Genomic DNA, 21,861 nt, shown 5'->3' with positions numbered 1-21,861 from the left:
ATCTGATCGGTTTTGTTCTACCGAGACACCATTTTTGGTTCACTGCAATAATAATAATAATTTGAATTTGAATAATTTTTTAACTTTAAGAGCCCGTAATGAATTCTGAATACCACATTCTATCTTTTAATGTCGGGGGGCGGGGGGGGGGTCGTAACAAGACCCAGTTCTTCAACATGTTTAGCAGCACATTCTTAAGGGGAGCGATGGTTTGGTCTTGCAGGAAGGCAAGCTGTTTTTGAAATTTCTGCTCCTGCTTTAAACCTCCCGTGTTAAATCAGAGTAGCAGTATGTTGTTGCAGATTAGAGTTGTTATCCCACATGGCGGGTTCAACAAGAGAGAGAAGGCACAGCAGGCTGGATCTAAGGGGAGTTAATACCTCTAATGATGACGATCGAGAGGAGAAAACTATTCTGTTACAGCCAGCTTAGTGCAAGCTTCAGTGCTAGGGTGGGTCCCACCTTCCACACGCCAACTAGGAGATAATATCTTAATTATAACATTCATTCTGTTTCTTTTTACTTTGATGTTTTTTACACATTTTCTTATCAAACATCTTAAGTCAGCACCAATATAGATGTAATCTATGATTGGTACTGTGATTGTGCTCTTTCCATCCGCATTGTTTGTTTGCATACATGAATCCTAGCTGTTGCCCCTGCTTACAGAACAGCAGGGGTCAGGATTTCATATGCCAACTGCAGCACCTGACTGTTTATACACTGTACTGTGAAGTTTGTTTTCTGCGTATGTGAATATGTTTGCAGCTTTGCTTGTCTGTGTTCCTGTTTATTGTGTCTGGTTATGATTTTATTTTTGTCAGTGAAGGAGGAGTAGGCCAAGATTCCATTATGTTTTGTAAACAAAACAAGTATTTCCCAATAATAGCTTGATCGCATTGTGCGTTATTCATCTATCACAACATGGTCTAATTCTCTTGGCATGATGGATATTTAAGCCTATCTCAGGTTACCCAGGGTGCGGTCTTAGGTGTATTACGACTTTGTGTGAAATAATAACAGTGTCCTCTAGGCAGTCTATCTAATTGCTCTGGTTTCTCCTGCCCTCCACAAAATGATGGCCTGTGCTTAGCTATGCCAGTAATTGTCCCAGCTTTGGTCCCTTTTCCTTGAAAGGGAAACGGCACATCTGACCAATTTGGTTTGTGAGACCCATTCGACTTGTTTTGCCTTCTGCGTAAGTGTGTGCTTGTGTGTGTGTGTGCGCTTTGGTTAATGGCAAGCTGTCTTATCTTACTGGGTACTTACAGTATAATATGTGTGCTCCTCTGCCCTATTGGTAATGTTAATTAATGAATTTCCATGCAGTCAGTTCCAATAATATTAATAATTAGCGACTGTTATGAAACTAATTCTGCAACAATGTGGCTGCCAGTCCTCCCAGTTTGTTTCTTTCCCTGGGATCATTTAGCAGGATATCTCAAAAGCTGGTTTAAGTGAAATATGTTGGAGAGTTAGGCCATGGGCCAAGTGATTAGTGTTTGATACAGATCCAGGATGTTTCAGAAAGTTTTCTAGAGCATTACACAGCATTTTTGAGCATTTTTGCTATTTACTCATGAAGTACTGCATTTACTAGAATGCAACATGTATACATGTCTATACTTTAGATTTGAAAAAAAAACTGAACATTTTCTAAAATAATAAATATAGAGGATTGTGTCGAATTAGTAGAAGTATGCACTCCAATTGCTTTCTAAGGTTATGATTTGTGTTGGATTTAGTAGCTTGGGTACTGATTGTTTAAGACGTTGATGGTGGAGAAATTCCAGCAAAACAGAACAGGAAGCTCTGTTAAGGTGTGGCCATCAGCATGCATTTGATATCCCATAACACGGTTTGACATGAAAACTTTAAAAAGCATACCAGTGTTGCCTTTTTGAGGAAATACAGATTGCATATATGAAAGGCTACAAACTGTGGATGTAATAAAGCTACAGATGAGGAGGTTGTTTGTTTCTGTGTGTCTACTGTATATGTGCATGCGTTTAAGTGTGTAAGCTGGACGTCACGCATGCAATGTGTGTATGTTTTCCTGCATAATGACTCTTGGTGTTCGTGCAGTGGTGGTTTGAGATCATGGGAAAGGCATGAGGCTATAACACAGCGCTGTGTCCCTCCAGCGCTCCAGATGCTCCCATAGCCTTGCGGCTTGGGCAGCCTGGCTCCAGCACAGTTTTAGCACAGCTCTCCCGTTTCCCAGCGGCTTTTAGCGTTAAAGTGAGAGGAACGGAGCCACTCGAGAGCCCCTGGGGAATACCTGAAGAATTGTGCTCAACTCTGTCCCACAGACACTGTAGGAACTCTGGAGGAAATACCTCTGACTTCCTCTGCTACTGTTCTCAACATCCTACCTTTCTTCTCCAACCTCCCCACCCCACCACACACACACTAACCCCCGCCTCCTCTCCTCACCCAACCCTTCTCACTATTTTGCTCACTGTTTTTGTATCCCTTTTTTTCCAGGCAGTAACCAAGAAAACATTTGGGAGCGACGACTTCCGATCGGCGCTGGAGAATGGGGTTCTGTTGTGTGAGTAAGTACTATGCTGTTCCCAGGCACCTCTCTTAAGCCACTCATTCATATGGAAGCCCTCTGCTCTCCTCCAGGTCTGCGCTCCAATGTAAGTGTTACTGATATTTCCCAGCCAGACCCCCTGCCGGGTCACTGTTTGTTTGTCAGCCACATAAAGTGAGCCAGTGTTTCCAGACGGCACAATAGAGATCGTATTGTGTAGTCATTTGATGTTTCCAGTGTCAGATCTGCCCTCTGTGGTCTTGAGAATATGAAGTGTGATCTATTTCAAGAGGAGTTGGGTTGCCTGTTTGACAGATGTTATAGATCTGTGGATGGGCAGAGTGCCATCCTTTACTTTAATGAGAGCTGTGAGAAGCCGTGTAGTGAATGGAAAGCCTCCAGCTGAAACCACATCGGAGAGCCAGGGCACCCTGCTTTCTCATTAGCCCGGATGCATCAAGAGTTTTGATGAGTTAGAGGAACAAATTTATTTAGAATTGGTTTTTGCATTGATTCACCAACTGCTCTTTTAAGACTTGTGGTGTGTGTGTATGTGTGTGTGTGTATGTGTATATATATGTGTGTGTATGTGTATATATATATGTGTGTGTGTGTGTGTGTGTGTGTGTGTGTGTGTGTGTGTGTGTGTGTGTGTGTGTGTGTGTGTGTGTGTGTGTGTGTGATGTCCCTCTTATACATGTATATGTGGGCAGCCCTGGTGGATGGACACAGTGATGTGATTTGCACGAATCAGCAGGAAGCTGTAATTGCCAGCAGCCCATGCAGAATCTTCCAAACCCCTATTGGCATCGTTTCAAAGAAGAAGCCCATCGTTCTGCTGATTTGAGCCTGACTCCACTGTTTGCTCGCTCTCAGAACAACAGTGACACGTTCATTCAGGGAGCTGTCCATGTTTTCTCAGCGTGAGGAACAGGAAGACCGAGATCAAATCGCTTTCACTTAGAAACTCAGCCTCCATTCCCATTGTGTTGTGGTTATCACAACTGCTTGGAAGGGAATGTTTAGTGTGGGTCGCACACATGATTACATCCTACTTAGGTTGCAGTGTGTGTTATCTGATGAAATATTACCGCTTTGTATTGTTTCACCGCTAAATGAGTAACTTAAATTCACATTCCTTTTGCATTCTTTCTCTGCATCTATTGTCAACCTATTCTCAAACCCCCCATCCACCCCCAGTCTGTCTGCTGAGAGAGCAGAAGATACTCACTGCAAACACCCTAACTCATTTAGTCTCATGTTGAGCTTGCACAATGCTGTTTTATTTCATAAAAACAAGTAAAGGGTGAGATTTTTGCACCTTTTTATCAGCAGATAAAGATTTTACATGCAACACATATGACCAATTTATATACCTACCCATAAGTATAAAAAACACTTAATATTAGCTTGACCAAGTACGACAGTAAGTGCTGTTTACTTGTTAGTGCATCCATCCATCCATCCATTAATATATGTGAGAATATAGTCGTTCAATCTGAAACAATTTTGATAATCAATTAATCAGTCAATTGCAGCCCTACTCTGAGTATACTGTATTATAAAGTATGTAATGTGAATGCAAGACCTGCACAACAGAGTATTTTTTTTTACACTGTGGCATTGTTTGTATTATTTGGGGAATTTCTACCTTCCCTTTTTAAGACCCTTTGAATAAATGCATCATCATCTATCAAAACCCATTACTGTTAAGTTAATATGTGGTGATTGCAGGTTTGTTTGGGGTTGTTCCAGTTGAATAGGGTATGTTTTAGGAGTGTGTTTACATCATGGTGCAGCACTAACCATTTACTAAACTGAAACCAGGTGGCCACCATTAAACAAAGTCGTAAACACCAAACACCAAGACTTTGCAACACTTTTTTGTCCAATGACCAAGTGCTTTCACTTACCCTCTTCCTTTCCCTAATATTCTCTCTCTCTTTCTTTTGCTTGCAGTCTGATCAACAAGATCAAGCCTGGTGTCATCAAGAGGGTTAACAGACTGCCCACACCTATTGCTGGACTGGTAAGTCTCTTTTTTTTCTTCAGCTTAAATGTGGGACATAGGACATTGCATGTACATTTTCTGACATGTAAAATATATCTTAACACAGCCTCAACAGCTCCTCCTAGTTTTTCTTTTACACAGCTTTGTGTCCTGTTATTACTGTTGTAAACATGTCTGTTGTATTGAGTATGTGTTAAGATGTGAGGAAGCAATGCGAGGTGCAGCAGCAGCAGTCGACCCAACTGGTGACAGGTCTGAGGCATGGCTGCCAATGAGAGAGAGGTGTTTGCCTCAGTGACTTGTCTCTCCTCATAACCATCCACACTAATAAGTTCAGTGAACGTGGAGCTGCTTGAAAGGCCACTAGCCGCATTTGAGTGCACCCTAAATATGATGTCTGCCATGCTTGAGGCTGCGTTCAATCAAAGTCATTTAAGACAAAAAGTCTTTGTACTGGTATATAATCAGGTTTTTGATTGAGTGACGGGAGGTCAGAAGGGGGCAGAGTTTTGGTTTACTGAATAACCTGTTATTGAATCAGTGTTTTTCAACTTCTTCACCTTTTTAGGCCTGGCAATGTCTTCAAATTGAAGCAGCTTGTGGCAGAGGCCTTCTGGGCCACAGTGGCTCAGTTGTTTTGGGAGTGTCTGCATGCAAGTGCTCGGGAAGTAGAGGTTTGAAAACCCTACCTTAAACCCATCCCTCACAAAGCTCTCTCTTGTGGGAGTAATTGAGTCCAGCTGTCTAGGGGAATTATGAAGAACCCCAACCTTAACCCAGCCAGTCTGAGTGTATGTCGGTGGGCTCAGTAACACTCAACATGTTTGGCAAGACAATGACAAGTTTGCCGTAGAAGAAACAGACTGGCATTCATGCTAGATGTAAACAGTAAACATGGTATTTGCTGTACCAAACACTGTATCATCATATCTATGTTATGACATAAATCAAATGTCCTGTCAGTTTGTTTTGGACTGCTAGTAATTTAACTGGCTGGGCACCTGCTGAGGTAATGAGGTAAAGTATCTCCTCCATCAGTAGCGCTGGTGTGGTATTTCCGAGACTTGGACACAAACCTGAAACCACCTGATCATAAATTCTCCAGCAAATGTGAAAGCTCTTGGTTGGCCAGCGGCTATCAGTTACTGCCAACCACATGGAGAAAAGTGGGGAGTTCTCTAAACAAACATTACTTACTCTCACTCTGCTGTGAGAATAGCAGTCAAGTAGTGTGCTAAGATTGTCCTCTATCTCTCATCTCTATAAATAGTAACGTGTCTGTTCTTTAAGTGATGGAATTAAGTGATTGAAATTTTCAAATTGGATTTTAGCTGTGTTCTTTGAAATTGTGAAATAATTTAAGCATTAAATGTATATGTTTAGCCACTTTTGTCTTCATGTATGCTATTCATCTCCCCTGAATGTTGTCAGGGAAGAAGAAACTGGTAAAATGCTGCTTTTCTACTAGCCTAACTTCCAAAATGTTGCATTGCATGTGGAAGAAGGACAAAGAACAAGAGTAATGTTGTTGGTGCCTTTAAAAAAAAAAAGTGGATACAGTATCACTTGAATCTGTGCTGAATGCAAAGTTCTTTGCAAACATGCCTCATTGACACTCAAATATGAACATTTCATGTCATAGTTGTCCTTTTAGTCTTGCTATCTGAAAGATTTCAGGACTCAAATCGTTACCAGGCTTCAGCTCTGGTGGAATAAACAGACCAGGGAGGGAAAAAAGGGGAAGAAAATGGAAATCTCTGGTTTTTCGGAATATTTAGCAACATTGGCTTCAGACCTGGGCTTATTCTTTGGCTTCACTTGTGTCCAAGGGAATGTTTCCCATGTCAGCACACTTCTCTGCCTGTTGCCAATCAGTCAGTGAATTGTGGGTTTGGGTCAAGGCACCCTGGTTCGGTCCCGGTCCTGCTTTTACCACTGCTGGGCAGGAAGCCGACAAGTTGTGTGGTGGGTCGGCCAGCTACGTGAGCGGGGGCCTGGATTTGAGGCCCACTGGTCTGAATCCAGAGGGAGGGAGTTAAAGATGACTCCATCAGCCTCTGCCCACCGTAAATACACTGTAATTGACATGGTGCTGGATGTTCCCGCATACACCAACTCCTTGGTGAGTTGAGGTAGAAGTGGGAGGAGATAAACAGACATTCTCATGACCCTGAGTGTGTCTTTACTCATCTAAATGCCTGTGTAATCATACGTGCAATGACCATGTTTTGTTACTGTATTTGTATGTATGGGTGCATGTTATGACTGGATCTGACTGTTGGGAAAGGAGGGTATTTTATAGGGTCTGTTTCAGGAGACGCAGCATTTCAAGTATTCTTCTTGGTTTATTTTCACAGTTCTGAATGTGTAGCCTGATATTTTAACCATAGCTTTGCTTGGTGTTTGAAGGATTGCCAAGGGTCAGTTGAGGGTAATTGTAGAGTATGCCCATCTTAGACAAAGAATACAGTGGAAGAAATGGAGTGACCACAATGTGACCAGTATGGACAGAGATCCTTTTTTTAAAAACCAAATCAGACACCTTATGAGTCAAATCTATCCGTCTCTCAGTGTGAAATGCTTAAATCAGGGTCCTCAAGTCGGCATGAGAGGATTAGAGGCTGCTGGATGGTTTCAGCATATTTAGCAGGATTATGTGCAGGCACAAGTCAGCATAACATTCCTTCATCATTATCTCTGCAGGTTCTGGGACTGGTTGTTAAGGTGGGGGGGAGGGCTTTAATTGTGTTCATAATGCTCTTTGAGGTTAAATGACATTCATACCTACGTAAGTGATATTCATTATTATTTTCATATAGGCCATGATTACATTAAGGTGGGTTTTTGTAAAACCAGGGCCTAACGTCCTTTGTGAGATTTTCATCTACATTGCTGCAATAAGGCTCAGTTGCCTTTTATGGCCTGCGTTCTTTAGGCCTGCGAGTATAGAAATAGTTGCTTAGTTTGTCCACCAGAGAGGACTGACAAGTTTGTTATTACCTCTGCCAAGGAGGTTATGTTTTCAGTTTGTGTTTGTCCATTTGTTTGTTGGTTCATTTTGTTTGTTTGTTTGTTTTGTCTGTCAAACTTGGTGGAAGGGTATAGCATGGGCCAAGGAGGAACCCATTCAATTTTGGAGCGGATCTGAATCATGGGGCGGATACAGAAATTATCTTTCACTTTCGTTCACATAGCGAGATGGTATACTTTGTTATATCTGACTGTACATGCTGTACACATTGAATAACACCTTTCAAATGTAAGTGTTACTGATAAACGTACATGTGAACAATGTTACACAGACAAGTGAGAGAGGTCTGTGTGAGATAAAGCTTAAGATTCAAAACCCATGTAATGAATGTCAGTTACTCAATCCTATTCTGTATCAGTCTGGAAAATTACATTATCACGTATATTACCAAGACAAAGCGGAAGAAGGGAAGATCTCTTCTGTGTTATAATGAATAAACGGAGGCCCTAGCGACTGTATACAGAATTGGGGAGTTTGATCCTTGGCCTGTAGGGGCCCACAGTGACCTGTAGGGCCCGTCAAAGTGCCGTTCAGGGACAAGCAAAGCTGTTAGTAAGGGATTCCTGCACACAGAGGTCAGCTCTGTCCTACCATTTGCTAATAAGCATGTTTGCCATTTAAATATAGAACTAGCTACCCCTTAATTATTCCAGCCCATGTTGAGGCCATGTGTCAGATCTGTCCCAATGGGAAGTGCAGATTTACAAACAAGACAGTTGGAAATACAACTGGAAAAAGTCATAACCCCAGATAGAAATTGTGTTTTCAAGGTTGAAGATTACTTTGAAACACATGAGATGTGTGTATATTTATAGATAAAACAAATATATATATAATGTTTTGCTATTGTGCATTAAACTTCCACATCTGTGCAAATCATGTGCACACATACAGTATAAACTTTATGCAATATGAAATGATTGACATAGTGTAAGACGCTCCCATGTCCTCTTGAGTTGCTTCAGGAGAAATATTTCTCAGTTTCTGTCACCCAACCGATGTTTCATAGCAACGAAATGTCTCCAAAATACTCCACCGCCCCACAGATTCCACAGGTATTCTCGAGTAAAGGGCATGGCAGAGAGGGGAGGGGACAGTTTCAGGGTGTGAAGAGAAGGAGACTGCAGTAGGCATTGTGCTCCTGTGTGTGTCAGTTATACACTCGCATGGCCGGTTGGGTGGGACTTGTGCAAAACTCTGATGACATACTTCCTCGTTTTGGTTTTGTCCCCATCCTAACCCAGCCCACAGGTAGTTTTGCTGCTGTCAGTCAGCTCCTGTCACGCAGCCTCTCCCCCCTTGCATGTGTGTTTGTGTGTTCTGCGCTGGATCACTCCTTATTTGCTACACACATGCTCCTCCCCGTCCCTCTCTGTTCTCTGCCGATATGAACTTTGGAAGCAATGAGTTGCAGGCTGTGTCCCTGCCAGAAAATTCTTGAGTGACTATTCTTTGCCTCTGCCTCTGAAGGTGGACAACCCTCATCCCTGCTTTGTTCTTTGTCCAGGACAACCTTAACGTCTTCCTCAAGGCCTGCGGGAAGCTCGGACTAAAAGAAGCACAGCTCTTTCACCCAGGAGATCTTCAGGACTTATCCACAAGAGTTACAGTCAAGTAAGTGTTGATCTTGTGAGCGTTGTAATATATTAATACTACTGTGACGTTTTGATACTTGTCCTTGCCATTCACAGAGTTTAGGTCCTTCTGTAAGCTGAGTCCAACTCATGTTTCTTCCTTGATTGAACTAATTCTCACCTTCTAATTATGGTCCCATTGAACACAAAAGTATATATGACATTTAAATGTAACTTTCAAACTATACTGTATTTCAGAGCATGTGTCTCCTTATGTAAGGGATGATTTAAGCTGCAGTTAAAAAAGGTCAGGACTATTTTCAGTGTGTGTGTGTGTGTGTGTGTGTGTTTTCTTGTGTTGGTAAGCACTTACTTAAGCACAACTCTATGTATTTCTTTAAAATATTACAATTGACTCAGAAGAACAAAGCATGTGCTCTCATGTCTGATCAAATTGATTTCCTTCTTGGTGCAGGTCGAGAAAATCATCACAAAATATTAGTCATGGAAGTCAATTACAGGCTATACATCTCAAAGCATTGTTTTTCTGATAGTGTGAGTTCACTTTAGTTGGAGCATGAGTTAGCGAGTGGGACAAAAAATGTCAAGATACTACTACAGTGTTTAAAGTTGTTTAGTTTCTGACAGTTGCTCTACTGTCAGTTGCGTGCCGGCCAGAGATGTATAAAGGATGTTGAACAACCTGTTCAGTTTTTACACAGGTGTGCCCTCAGGAGGGATTGAGGTAAGGCAGAGCCTCGAGCACAGTCCATCCACTGTGACACAGCACCGCTATGCAAGCACAAAGAAAAGTGCTTTAGCAGCAATACATGCAGGTTGTTAAACTTAAAGTAGATAGGCACCTAATAACAAATACATCACTTTAGGTGTCAAAATAATGCAAGTTGATGTCATGAAGTTGTGAGCTTTTTCACAATGCTGCATGCCAGTTGTGCTCCTGTTTCTTTCTGCAACTCTATGTTACTTAGTTGTGAAATTAAAGTCAGTTTGGATGTTTCATTAAGATGTTGCCACAACGTCTAGGAACATTTTTCCCATGATCCACCCACTCATTTATTCTTCAGTAACACTGACAATGGTGTCGAAACCACAGCCGTCACATAAACACACGAGGCAGATGCACTGTACATTGGAATATGAACTCTAAATAAACTAATCTGCCTTCCTTTTATCAATACACACCCTTTACCCACAGCAGAGGATATGCTGCCCTTAGATACGGCAATATGATTCACTAAATGTCTCATTCAGTGTCATAAATATAGAGACAATTATTTTATGGACCTGTGCGTTATCAGACGTTTTCCCTCTTGCATAACCTTTTCCCATTAAATTGAAGGTAAATAACTGCAGTTCTTAAATGACACAACATGCTTTCAAACACTTTTTGCATGAAATCCTTTAAATGTCCCAGTCCCACTGTTCTGTCGGAGCTGAGTGTACTGTAGCTCAGCTCTTACCCACAATGTCTGTCTGTGTACGGGGGTTTGGTCAGAGGGGGGGCTCACTTTCTATTTTTAGGACCTTGGGGTCACTTTGACAAGCAGGATTGATTGGAATGGTATCAGGACTCAGAGGAAGAGCTTTTAATAGTGTGTTGGCTCCTCCCAGTACATTCCTCCTCTGCATGTGGTCTTTACAGTACACCTGTGTGTGTTTGTGCACTTGTGAAAGTTTGAATGAGGTTTGCAGTTGAGGTTGTGGTTTTGTCCCTGTATCATCCAATATGGGAGTCCGTTCATTCAAAGGAAAATACAGACATTGTTATATGTGTCTGTGATTGCTGCTGCAGCACACTGTTGCACTCAAACATGCTCAACAGTTGTTGGTTCTCAGCTTTTTAGATGAACCTGCAACTGCTCTGAATGTTCCAGCTGAGTGTTTATGTACACAAGTTAGTCATGATGAATTGTACAAAGGGAATCTCTTCTTCAAATAGATTTCTTAGTCACTTTTGTTCTTAAATGCACCATCGTTTCATCCCCAACTGCAGTATTTATTACTCATACTGAGAGAGGTGGCGCACAACATAGGGAAATAATCCTAAACAATGCTGCAGTCAAGCAACCAATGGTTTTATTCCACTGTTGCTTATCAGAGCCTATGTTGCAAATGAGCCCCAGAGAGCAAAGCACAGAGAGAGAGAAAGTTGTCCCTATCAGCTGTCTTTGCCCCTGGTGTGTGTCCAACCTTCACTCCCTTTAATCCAGTCTGACAGGTGCTTTGCTCAGCTTCCCTGTTCTCTGTTTCAGCAGAAATAAGGTTGTTATCCTATTGGTGCGGTAAGTTTCATTTCACCTACTATTTTTCCAGCAAACCCCTTCACTGATACATAAGGCAATCAGCTGCCTTTTAATTCTTTCTCATTACTATCTTTTATTGATGTTTCAGTTTATTTAATTTTACTTTTTTATTTTTTCATATCAGAAAGTTACAGTTACACACAGTGTGAAACTTTAACTTTTGTATGTGCATTAGGTTCCCCATAGTTTTGTATTTGAACTAGAGTTGCAAAGATCAATGATTGATCAGAGTCGACCAACAGAAATTTAATCGTCAACTATTTTGATGATTGATTAATCGTTTCAGTCATTTAACGAGTAAAATTGCCAAATATTTTCTGACTATAGCTTATGAAACATGAGGATTTATATATATATATATATATATATATATATATATTGTTTTTCTTTTTTTTATTCAGCACTAGTTCACTGACAAAGAAACTTCTCATTGACTTAAGATTGATTAGTCTTATTGAGCTCCATGAGAAATGCTAAATTTCACACATTGATAGTTTGTGCTTGAACTCTAGTTATTAACCAGGCCGGTATTTTTTTTTTTTCATGAAGCTGGAGTGAGATATTGACTAAAGCAAGGTGTGCTGAGAACACAGTTTAATTTGTACTGGTCTGTGTTGTCACAGCAGCCATAAAAGATTAGTGGATGTCTATTTTGACCTTTGAGCTTTGCAGTTGTTGTAGTATTGGCCTTACCACCATCTGGGGTACATGTTGCACTATTGCCTCACAATGTTGTGAAACCTGCTTTCTGACAAAGACATTTAGTAGCAACAATCACTATCCAAATGTGTCATATATGTAACATATACATATAACATGACAAACTGTTGTAATAGAGGAACAGACTGATAAGAGACTGTGTGCTGTTGAGTGATGTGTTCTGGAGGACGTCATCCACGTGTCGTTGAACTATAACCAAGTGCACACACCCAGAGGTGTAATACTGACCAGACTGAATCTGATTCATTGGAGGATATGATTCACTGGCTACTTTAGACCAACTCTGGCCGTTTCTAACAGCTGCCCAGGAAATGAGGGCTAAGGGCATTAGAGTGCTTCAGATGGATAATGGCATCTAAAAGTCCTCTCTTTAACTTCAGGCACTTCCTTTCGACCCTTAGCTGCCATTTGGAAAATCAGCAGCATGGAGTCGAGGCTGGACGAGGACCACAACTCTTGAGTTGACATAAATAAAAAAGCTAGAACATGCCAGGATTTCCCTAATGACAAAAATGTCAGCTGATTACTGTTCTCTTGACCTTTTTGAATGTTTTAACAAGTGCCATGTGTCATAGACGTACTTAAACAGGATATCTGCCTTAGAAGGTGGACATTGCAGTGTGTGAAACCAAGAATGTCATTATATATAATACAGTCATTATACTGTAACATTACACACTGTGCTGATAGACTGTAGTTGCTGAGGGACTCCCATGCCTATTCAGCTTATTATTGTTTACCCCCTTATACCTACTGTATATCATAGAAAAGTCTAAGAGGAATTACTGCATATCTGATCTCATATACTGTAGATGTTGTAAAACTCAGATGCCTTGGCGAAAAGGCTATGAGCACTGTTGGAAAGTAACTAAGTACATTTACTTAAGTACAGTATTTATGTACACGTCTGAAGTATTTGCACTGAACGTTAAAATGTCCTTTTTTTGGCACTTTATACTTAATACACTATATCTAAGAAGGAAATATTGTACTTTTACTACACTTACACATTTATTTGACAGCTATAGACACTAGTTACTTTGTCAATATAATTTTACTAATAAAAAAAAGTGATTCACTCTTATAGATTAAACAACCTGACAATATATAAAGAAGGTATTATTAGCTTCACCTAAATCGGACATTAAACTGCTGCTTACATGTTTACATCAATAATAATAATCAAATAACGTAATATACAGTATATATTTTATATATAAATATATATGTATATATATGTATATATAATATAAATACATAATACTCTGCAATGTGCATCTATGCATAATCTACTTTTGATATTTAAAGTGGCTATAATTAATGTTTTTTATAATAGCAATGTATCAACTGACAACATTAAACCAACTGAACCCACAATGATGTCCTGAATCTTCAGCTTTATTTTTTAGCGAGTGTAGAACATATGGCTATGAGTCTAGCTTTTGCTCCATGACCTCCAGTAACTGAAAGAACAAATCCCCCACTGAGAGGAGTCCAAAGTCTCACTTGTCGCCGCCGTTTGATTAAGCAAATTATTGACAAGAGTTAGTGCTCACCAAACCGAAAAAAAGGAAACTGCACTGGATCAGCAGGTACATCAAAATACGTTGTCCTTTGAGGAATGTCAATTACCCTTTTTAAACAATAAATAAAGGAGTGGTTGTGTGGGGTGACATGATTTGGATTATGCAATGGCATCCCTGGCTCTAGATCAAACCAAATGTTTGAACTACCTGAAGGAATGTGCTGTTTCCCAGACAAATGGTGACTGACTACAGAGCCTGTTATCAGAATTTATTCAACACCAACTTACATTGAACCATTGAACAATGTGTGTACTGCTATTCGTTTAATACTCACTGTGGCAAAGTCTAAATGTTCCTGAGTGAATAAGGGCAAAAAAAGTGCCCTGTGTGTTAGTATTTCGGGTGTGGTTCAAGGGAGCTGGCACTGCACGTTCTGGTTTCTTGGTGTTATATATGGCACTGCTGTCACTTGTAGCAGTATTGTGTGAACTGTGGGCAGATTGTGAAACCAAACGAGCGATGATGGTGGCAGGCCAATAAAGTTTCTACACCATGGACACGGCCCTGGCCAATACAAGGGTTATATTTGTGCTTGGTAGTTGACTTGGAGAGAGAAATGCCAGCCTCACCCTGTTGCCTCGCTCACAGAGGCTGCAGTGTGTCCGATAACTACGCCACAATGATGCCCGACACTGTCTCACCCACAGCTGATTTCTCTATTCAAACTCGCCTCGTGTCTACGTTTTTCAGGACTCCTGTTGCATGAGAGTGGCTGGGTGTGTCTTTAAATCCAAAGAATTTCATTAGAATGAAAGAACATAGATGAAGGATGACATTTGTGGTGTTGTTGAATGCTGCAGAGCAAGTGATCTTCATTGCAGAGGTATGCTCCTGATCACACATGCACACCCATTCATTTAAGACTTGGGTACTGGGTTTGTTTGTCTTTTGGTTATTGTCTCAAATAAGCAGAGCTGCCTTGATCTAATTTGAGGCTGCACATGGATTGAGACACATCCTGTGGTCTCAGTTCGTTCCATGAACAGTTTTCACCTTTATATGTTTGTCTTGAGACATAATTTTGCTTCGTTTGCAGGACAGGTAAGTGATTACCGTAACTGAATTGGAGAGATCATGGACTTTTTAGTTGTCGTTCTTATTTGTCTAACATTTGAATAGTGGCTCATGGGTTCCTCAGTTGTATGTGTTTCTATGTGTCTCTGGTTTGTATTGGCTGAACACACTCTTCAACTCCTTCCAGTCAAATGAAATGAATTGCATGTTTCTTTACAATAGTGTCACGCAATACTGTCACAGTTTGACAAGATAGAAGTCAATCAGGTTCATAAAAAATATATAAAATAGACACCTGTTAAGTTATTATATAAATATGGGTTTGATTAGTCTCTAATAATCGTTGCATCTATAATTTGTGCAACTAATATTGATTGATCATGTAACAGTTGTGGTGATGTGAAAGTCTCTGTAAGCATGCAGAGGTTGAGGCTTATGGCTGAAATGGCTAGCTGGTGGAAGTAATGAGAGATTTAATTTGTCAAGCCGGAGGGTTTCCTGTCAGAGCACTATGTACTTACTGTATAGCACGTATACATTGTCTGATAGGGGTCAGCCGCTTTAAAGACCCTGATGTGTCCTGTTTTATCTCGTAAACCAGACCTTTTATTTTACCTGTAACATATGAACCAAACCTAACAAAAGATTTCCACTCTAAAAGACAACACTTTATCCTAATGTCATCTGTTTGACATGGTATGTATTGAATTTATTGTCACATTTGAACAGAATGGAGTGTTCATAAAATTCCTCACAGAAGCTATTCCTAGCCTCTGTGCAGAACTTGTGTGTTTCAGACTCTGATGACGTTGATGATTGTGCTCAACCACATGAGCACTCATCTGATTTTACTGAACAGTCCTGAGGGTCTGGAGGCCTGAATATAGCCATTTAATATATTTCCCTTCAGTTCAGCTATTACCACTAGCCATAAATAAGCATTATGAGAAGCAGTGTGGTGGCAGTTTTGGTATACAGCTACTTTTTTTCTGAATCTGGCTACCACTGCTGTAATCTTAGATTTTGTAACTGTGTTCCAAGCCACACAAGAGATGGGATTATTTTCTCCCGCCTCTTTTATTGGGCCTATAAATTTGCAATATGCCAAATTGGCAACCGTCCATTTCAGTTTTCACTGTTGGCCTCTGTAACATGACGCATACTGTTGAGAAAGTTGATCTTCTTCCCATCCCACTGGTTTAATCTTTAACAGTTCATTGTGTTTTATAATAAAATCCAATTTTCTTATGTCAAATCTTAATCTGACAAGTAACTATAGCTGTCAGATAAATGTAATGTAGTGAAATACAGTGAAGTAGAAATATAAAGCAACAGATTCACATTTGTACTTAAGTACAGTATGTGTACCACTGAATGCTATATTGGACAGTCAGTGCTCATGTCTCTGTTTCCTTTGTCCCCTGATTTTAAAGAATTGAAATGATGTGTTCAATTATACACCCTTGCTTTGTTTCCTCACCCAAAACCAAGTAACCTATATGAACCCGAACATGTTTGATTGACAGACAGTCATCTGAGGTGGCTACGCCATACGCCATACATTCTCAGCAGGAGCATTGGTAACATTGCATGCTGGGAAGGGGCTGTAAGAAATCCAAGTGCTCATGGGTAGATAGGCATGTGTGACTATTGCATTACCACATGATAGCAGGAATGTGTAGCATGCACATGGGATGTGAGGCCGACTGTACTGTATATCTTCCTCTGTCAATGTTATGATTAATGTATGTACTGTAGCTGTTTTTATCTCTTTATTGGCCTCTCTAAATAGATACTTCAGTCACATTAGGTGACAGGTACATCATTTACATAATAAAAAAGGTTCACACAGGAGTTTCACAGGAGTATGACATGAGCTGACATCCTGTGAAAGTGATCTACTGACTGCCAGGTCAAACTGTCAAACCACAGACATATGACTACAATTCTGTATGATCTGGGTAGCATGTGTGGGGCTTTGTTGCCCAAACAGTAGAACCATGTTTGATATTCAGATGTCAAATAATCAGTTAATAGTTTATCATTATCTGAAATCAGAAACAAAAACCCCTTTTGTGCACATAAACGTTAACTAGATGTTTTTACAGCTGGTTGGTTGTGTGATTAGTGTAGAAATAGACAGACACACACACGTAGAACACTTTACTTTATGGCTTACAAATATTTTTCCATAAATGTGTGTTTGTTTTTCTCTCAGCCTTTGTGTTGCTGTGTGAGAGTGAGTGAAGGGCTGGCAGTAGTCTGGATTGTGCTCTCACTTTCCAGCTCTTTCACTGCCCAACACAGAGACCCAACAAGCATGCCCTCTGTTCTTTTATTGTCATTTTCTCTCACACATACACCTCTGTTTTCTGCTCTTTCTCTCACAGGCATCAAGAGACCAACAGGAGGCTGAAAAATGTGAGTGGAAAAATATAAGCAATATTTTTTTTCTGAGATCTTGACCTGTTGACTGTTGTCATTCAGCAATAATAAAACATTAATTTAGCTTCGGTCCTGTTCAGGTATCATTGAAGAATATAATCCCTTAAAGGAGAACTCCGATTTTACAAGTCTTTTTACAGGTGTTGGCGAGTACTACAGACATATGTGGGAAATAAATGATAAAGTTCTGTACAATATCTGACAAATTGCCTCAAGTGATGTCACTTAACCCAGGGATAAAAAAAAAAAAAATCTTGGCGTGTGGCGTTAGAAAGTAGTGTTCTTATCAGACCTCTGTAGCTCCTCATCTCTGCTTGAGGCTACATTAGCCACTTCTAGCATACACACACCCAAATCTCCAACCAAACTTTCTGTGGTCAAGTTGCATTGTGGGTAATGTAGGCGCCAGGTTTTGACAAGGAAGAAGTACTTCAAATATGAATATGATATCTTTGGTTCGTCTGAGTCCACCAATGCTACTCTTTTTTTATTTAATTTTATACTTTAATACCATATAGTCCCTTAATTATGTGGTACCGTTGTTAAGATGACATTTAATGCGATGTGTAACTTTTAGTGATAAACAACAAAATACTATGTGATTGGTACATAACATAACATGCTTTATTGCTTACACTCACTTTTTTGGGGGCATTTTTGTGACGGGAAATAAAGGGAGAGAGATGGGGGATGATGACAGGCACAGCCACAGGATCCACAGCCAGACACTAACCAAGAAGATTGCAATTATATGTCAGCATCTTAAACCTGGACACCTCTATACACATTTTTAGGTTTGTTTAAATTTGATTTATTTATGGATCTACATAATACAGACAGACACTAAACATATAACACAAAATCAATTAGTTCATCCTTACATTAATCCAAGACAAACTTTGGCATATATTTCAAGTTCTTGCCTAAAAGTAGGAGATGTATATGTTTAAATTGTTATTTTTGAGGGAATGTTTGTCCCATAGATTTAATATTAGTCATACATTTTGATTTTGATTATCAAGTGCAAGTGGAAGCATAGTATTTACTCAACTCGGCTTAATTATGTTTGATCGTCCTACATTATTTTCCTGCATCCGGCCACATAATATAAAACCAAAGAGCTGACATGTCAGTTTGAACCGTGTTGTGTAATAAGGGAGCAGCATCATTGATGTAGCGATGATTGTTTGCTTTAGTGCAGCACATTTACCTGCCCAGCCTGATAATGCACACACAAACAGCAACAGAGTATTCTGGATGAGCCTGGAAACCAGAGCAGGGCATCGGGTGATATCACCTTGTGTCAGTGTAGCAACTATCATAGCAATCACCGGCTTTAACACTGCACAAAACATTTATCAGCTAGGGTAAAGCTATAGCTATAATCTGATGTATTCTAATAATTAATTCCCACATATATTCCACATGTATGGTTTGTGTAATAACCTATTTGTTTTCTTCTCTCCAGGTACTGATCACAATTTACTGGCTTGGTAGAAGAGCTCAGTGTGAATGTTTCTACGATGGACCTTACCTGAATTTTAAGGCATTTGAGGGCTTATTAGGAACAGCGCTATACAAGGTAAAACTGGTGATCATTGTGCACTCTGAGCTGTCTTATCTGTATCGTCATGAAACAAAAGCTTAATTTTCTTGTGAAAAAGCAGAAATAGTATGAATGAAATCCTCTTTTAAACCCGCTGCCAGGAACATTTCTGTATCCTCCCTGGAAGGTAGACTATGTGCGGAAGAATGACTGTTAAAGGCCAAGGGGCTTCAGATTACTGGCCACTAAAACCAAAGTTACGTTAATCATAAATGACCTGATGCCTTGACTTGGCTATTTTAATCTTGTTTACAGCACGACACGCAGTTTGCATAGTTTGCATGTAAAAGTTGCTTCTTTTTTGGAAGAAGCCCGTTTCCCCTCCCTTGCTCGTTCTCGTGTTAAATTTGGCACTTTGCTTTCACATAGATTTATAGGTGGCGGTGTGCCTAGTCCTGTAACTCAACCGACTATGGGGATTTTCAGTAATAGCATTTGATTACCATGCATCTTGTACGTTTAGCTATGATAATTCAAGTTCAATGGCGTAGGATTAGGCTGGGTTTAGTTTGTGGACTTGTATTGTTTGGCAGGATTCAGTGGATTACAGATCTGACAATAATTTTCTTTTTAAAGTGGCTGACAAGTTTTTGCTTGTTTGTAGCCACGCTGGTTGAAGTGGCTCCAGGGCTTGCTTATGTGTTTACATGTCTTCATGCAGTAAACAGTCATCAATGGTACATCGGAGATAGCACTGTTTGTTTTGGCAGAGATGGCAGTCAAAACAATAAAGGTTATTTTGTTTACATTACATCATGCATTGCCCCTTACAGACTGTATAGGAGTGTATGTTTAACTGAGTCTGCAAGAATGAAAGGCCAGACAGTATAGACTTCACACTCTACCCGGGAGATCTCCCATGCACCACACACACAGTGGAGCTAAATATTTTAATTGGCGTCCTATTATCTGACTGTGTCTGTTTGTGTGTGTATGAAAGGCTCTGCAGGAATCGTCCAGTCAGAAAGGCAGCAACGTCAGAGACAGCGGTTTTGGAGATAGCTGGTACTCAGAGCGAGAGGAGCTCTTCCATCTGAGAGAAGGAGGAGGAGGAGGAGGAGGACACAGGAGAGACGACTCCCTTGACAGCTTGGACTCTTTGGGCTCCCGACCCCAGAGCATCTCATCTGAAACCACTCTTAAAGGAAGCAGCGAGGGTAGGAGACGTCATGTTATTTACATCTATACACAAACATTAACATTTTTACCCTTCTAAAGCTGCCTTTATGGCCTTTAAGAGGTCAGAGGATGTTTTCTTTTATTTTTGTGATTGTTTTTTGTGTTATCCCCCGTCACACCCTAACTTTCCAATTTGCCTCTCTGCATGAATATTTCCAATCAAGTTTATCCGTCTAGTCTAGAACTTCAATTCATTTGTGAACAGGGAAGATATGCTGCATCAGAGCCAGAATGTTGCCTCCCATTTGTGAAAACAATTATTGCCATCTAGTGGTATGCTTTTGTAAGTGAATATTTTCAGTGAAAAGTCCCCAAAGAAGGGAGATATTATATATCAATGCTAAAGCCCGTCTGTGGTCTTGTTTCATGACTAAAGTGTAGTATGCTTTCAAAGGGGGGGGGGGAGTGCTGGTCAGTGATCTCAGAGTGGTCTTCCCCCTCCCTGTAGGAAAGGGCAGTGAGACATTCCACAGCCGTCCACACCGGCTTGTAAATGAAGGGGCCTCCGTTCCCCACCCGGCACCCCTCTGTTACTCCTAAGTCACGCCAGAACACACAACACACTCCCCTCACTCTTTTCTTTCCTCTCACCCAGTTTATTCTTTTTGCTTCTTCATTACCCTTATCAGACCTCCCACTTTTCTTAGTTCTTCTCTGACTTTCTTTATTTACAATAATCTTTTTTACACCTCTTTGTCTCTCCCCCCCCCCCCGTTCTGTCTATGCTCCAGGTTGTTGCAGTGACACTGAGGCAGACTCTGTCTTCAGGATGGCTGACAACAAGGACAGTCTGAGTTACCGACGGTCAGTAATCATCACACCCAAGGCCAGCGCCCAGTTTAACCAGTTCCTGCCCACTAAAGACAAAGCCTCAGGCTACATGCCTGCTCCACTAAGGAAGAAACGGGCCGAACGCAATGAGGACAGCCGGCGCAGCTGGGCCAACCCCATTTACACAGAGGATGAAGGCACACTCACCAGGTACGGTTACACACAACAGTAAACACTTTGATCTGTTTGAAGGTGCCGTTTCTCGCCTCAGTTAATTCATTTTATTCATTTTTTTTTCTTAAAAGCAACATAACACAAAGTGATCTAGAAGTGCTGTGTTCATACCCAAATCCTTGGTTTGTGCTTCAAATGCCTGAAGTTTACATTGTCTCCTCTCCCATCATGTTGGTGTTTGTGATGCTTGTTGTGTTGTCTGCGAATGGTCCATGGTGGTGTGTACTCGTGTTGTGTTTCATTTAATGATTGAACGACCTCAGCGAAACAAGGCTTTCCTCTGACTGCTATGACAACAGTCGAGTATCCCAGAGTGCCTTGCCTGAGGCTCATCTACAGTGGGCCTTTGAGTATGAAAGTGGCAGCGATTCGGATGCAGATCGACCGGACCCTGACCTCGTTCTGGATGACCTGGCCAGCAGACGCTTCCACAGCCCCTCCCAAGCTCCTCCCACCAACTTTGCCGTGCCCATCAGTCCCCTGGCAGCAGGAAGGGCGTCTCGGAGTAGCAGGGGCCCCTGGCCTAAGGTCACAATGACTCCCAGTGTTGCCCCTCAACAGAATGTGACCTGCCTCAGGTCAGAGAACATGAAGCAACAGTGTGACTTTGATGTGCCTGCCTGATGAGATCAAACTAGAACGCTTCTCTTACCCTCAGTTTGCATGGTTAATTGTAACCATGAGCAACATCCTTGGTTGTAGTATGCTGCCTTTTACTGTAACAGTGCTCTATAGTCTTCAGTTTGATGGTTTCTGTTTTTCTTTGCGCCTTCTGAATTGTATGAGCTTGGAGGAGTGATTTGAGTTCATAACGTCTCAAATCAATC

General features: G+C 40.8%; 1 protein-coding gene across 1 annotated transcript in view; it reads left to right on the top strand.

The window, feature by feature from the left end:
- Window positions 1-21,861, top strand: part of lmo7a (LIM domain 7a) — a 48,477-nt gene that overhangs the window by 5,266 nt on the left and 21,350 nt on the right. The window contains 8 exon segments of the mRNA XM_039817727.1: window positions 2,488-2,558; window positions 4,499-4,568; window positions 9,089-9,195; window positions 17,190-17,220; window positions 18,713-18,826; window positions 19,791-20,007; window positions 20,761-21,010; window positions 21,298-21,612. Coding sequence (XP_039673661.1) covers window positions 2,488-2,558; window positions 4,499-4,568; window positions 9,089-9,195; window positions 17,190-17,220; window positions 18,713-18,826; window positions 19,791-20,007; window positions 20,761-21,010; window positions 21,298-21,612 — 1,175 coding nt within the window.

The sequence above is a fragment of the Perca fluviatilis genome, chromosome 12, assembly GCF_010015445.1.
Source record: "Perca fluviatilis chromosome 12, GENO_Pfluv_1.0, whole genome shotgun sequence".
Classification (NCBI taxonomy): domain Eukaryota; kingdom Metazoa; phylum Chordata; class Actinopteri; order Perciformes; family Percidae; genus Perca; species Perca fluviatilis.
The sequence above is the reverse complement of the archived record's forward strand: the minus strand, read 5'-3'. Positions and strand labels throughout refer to the sequence as shown.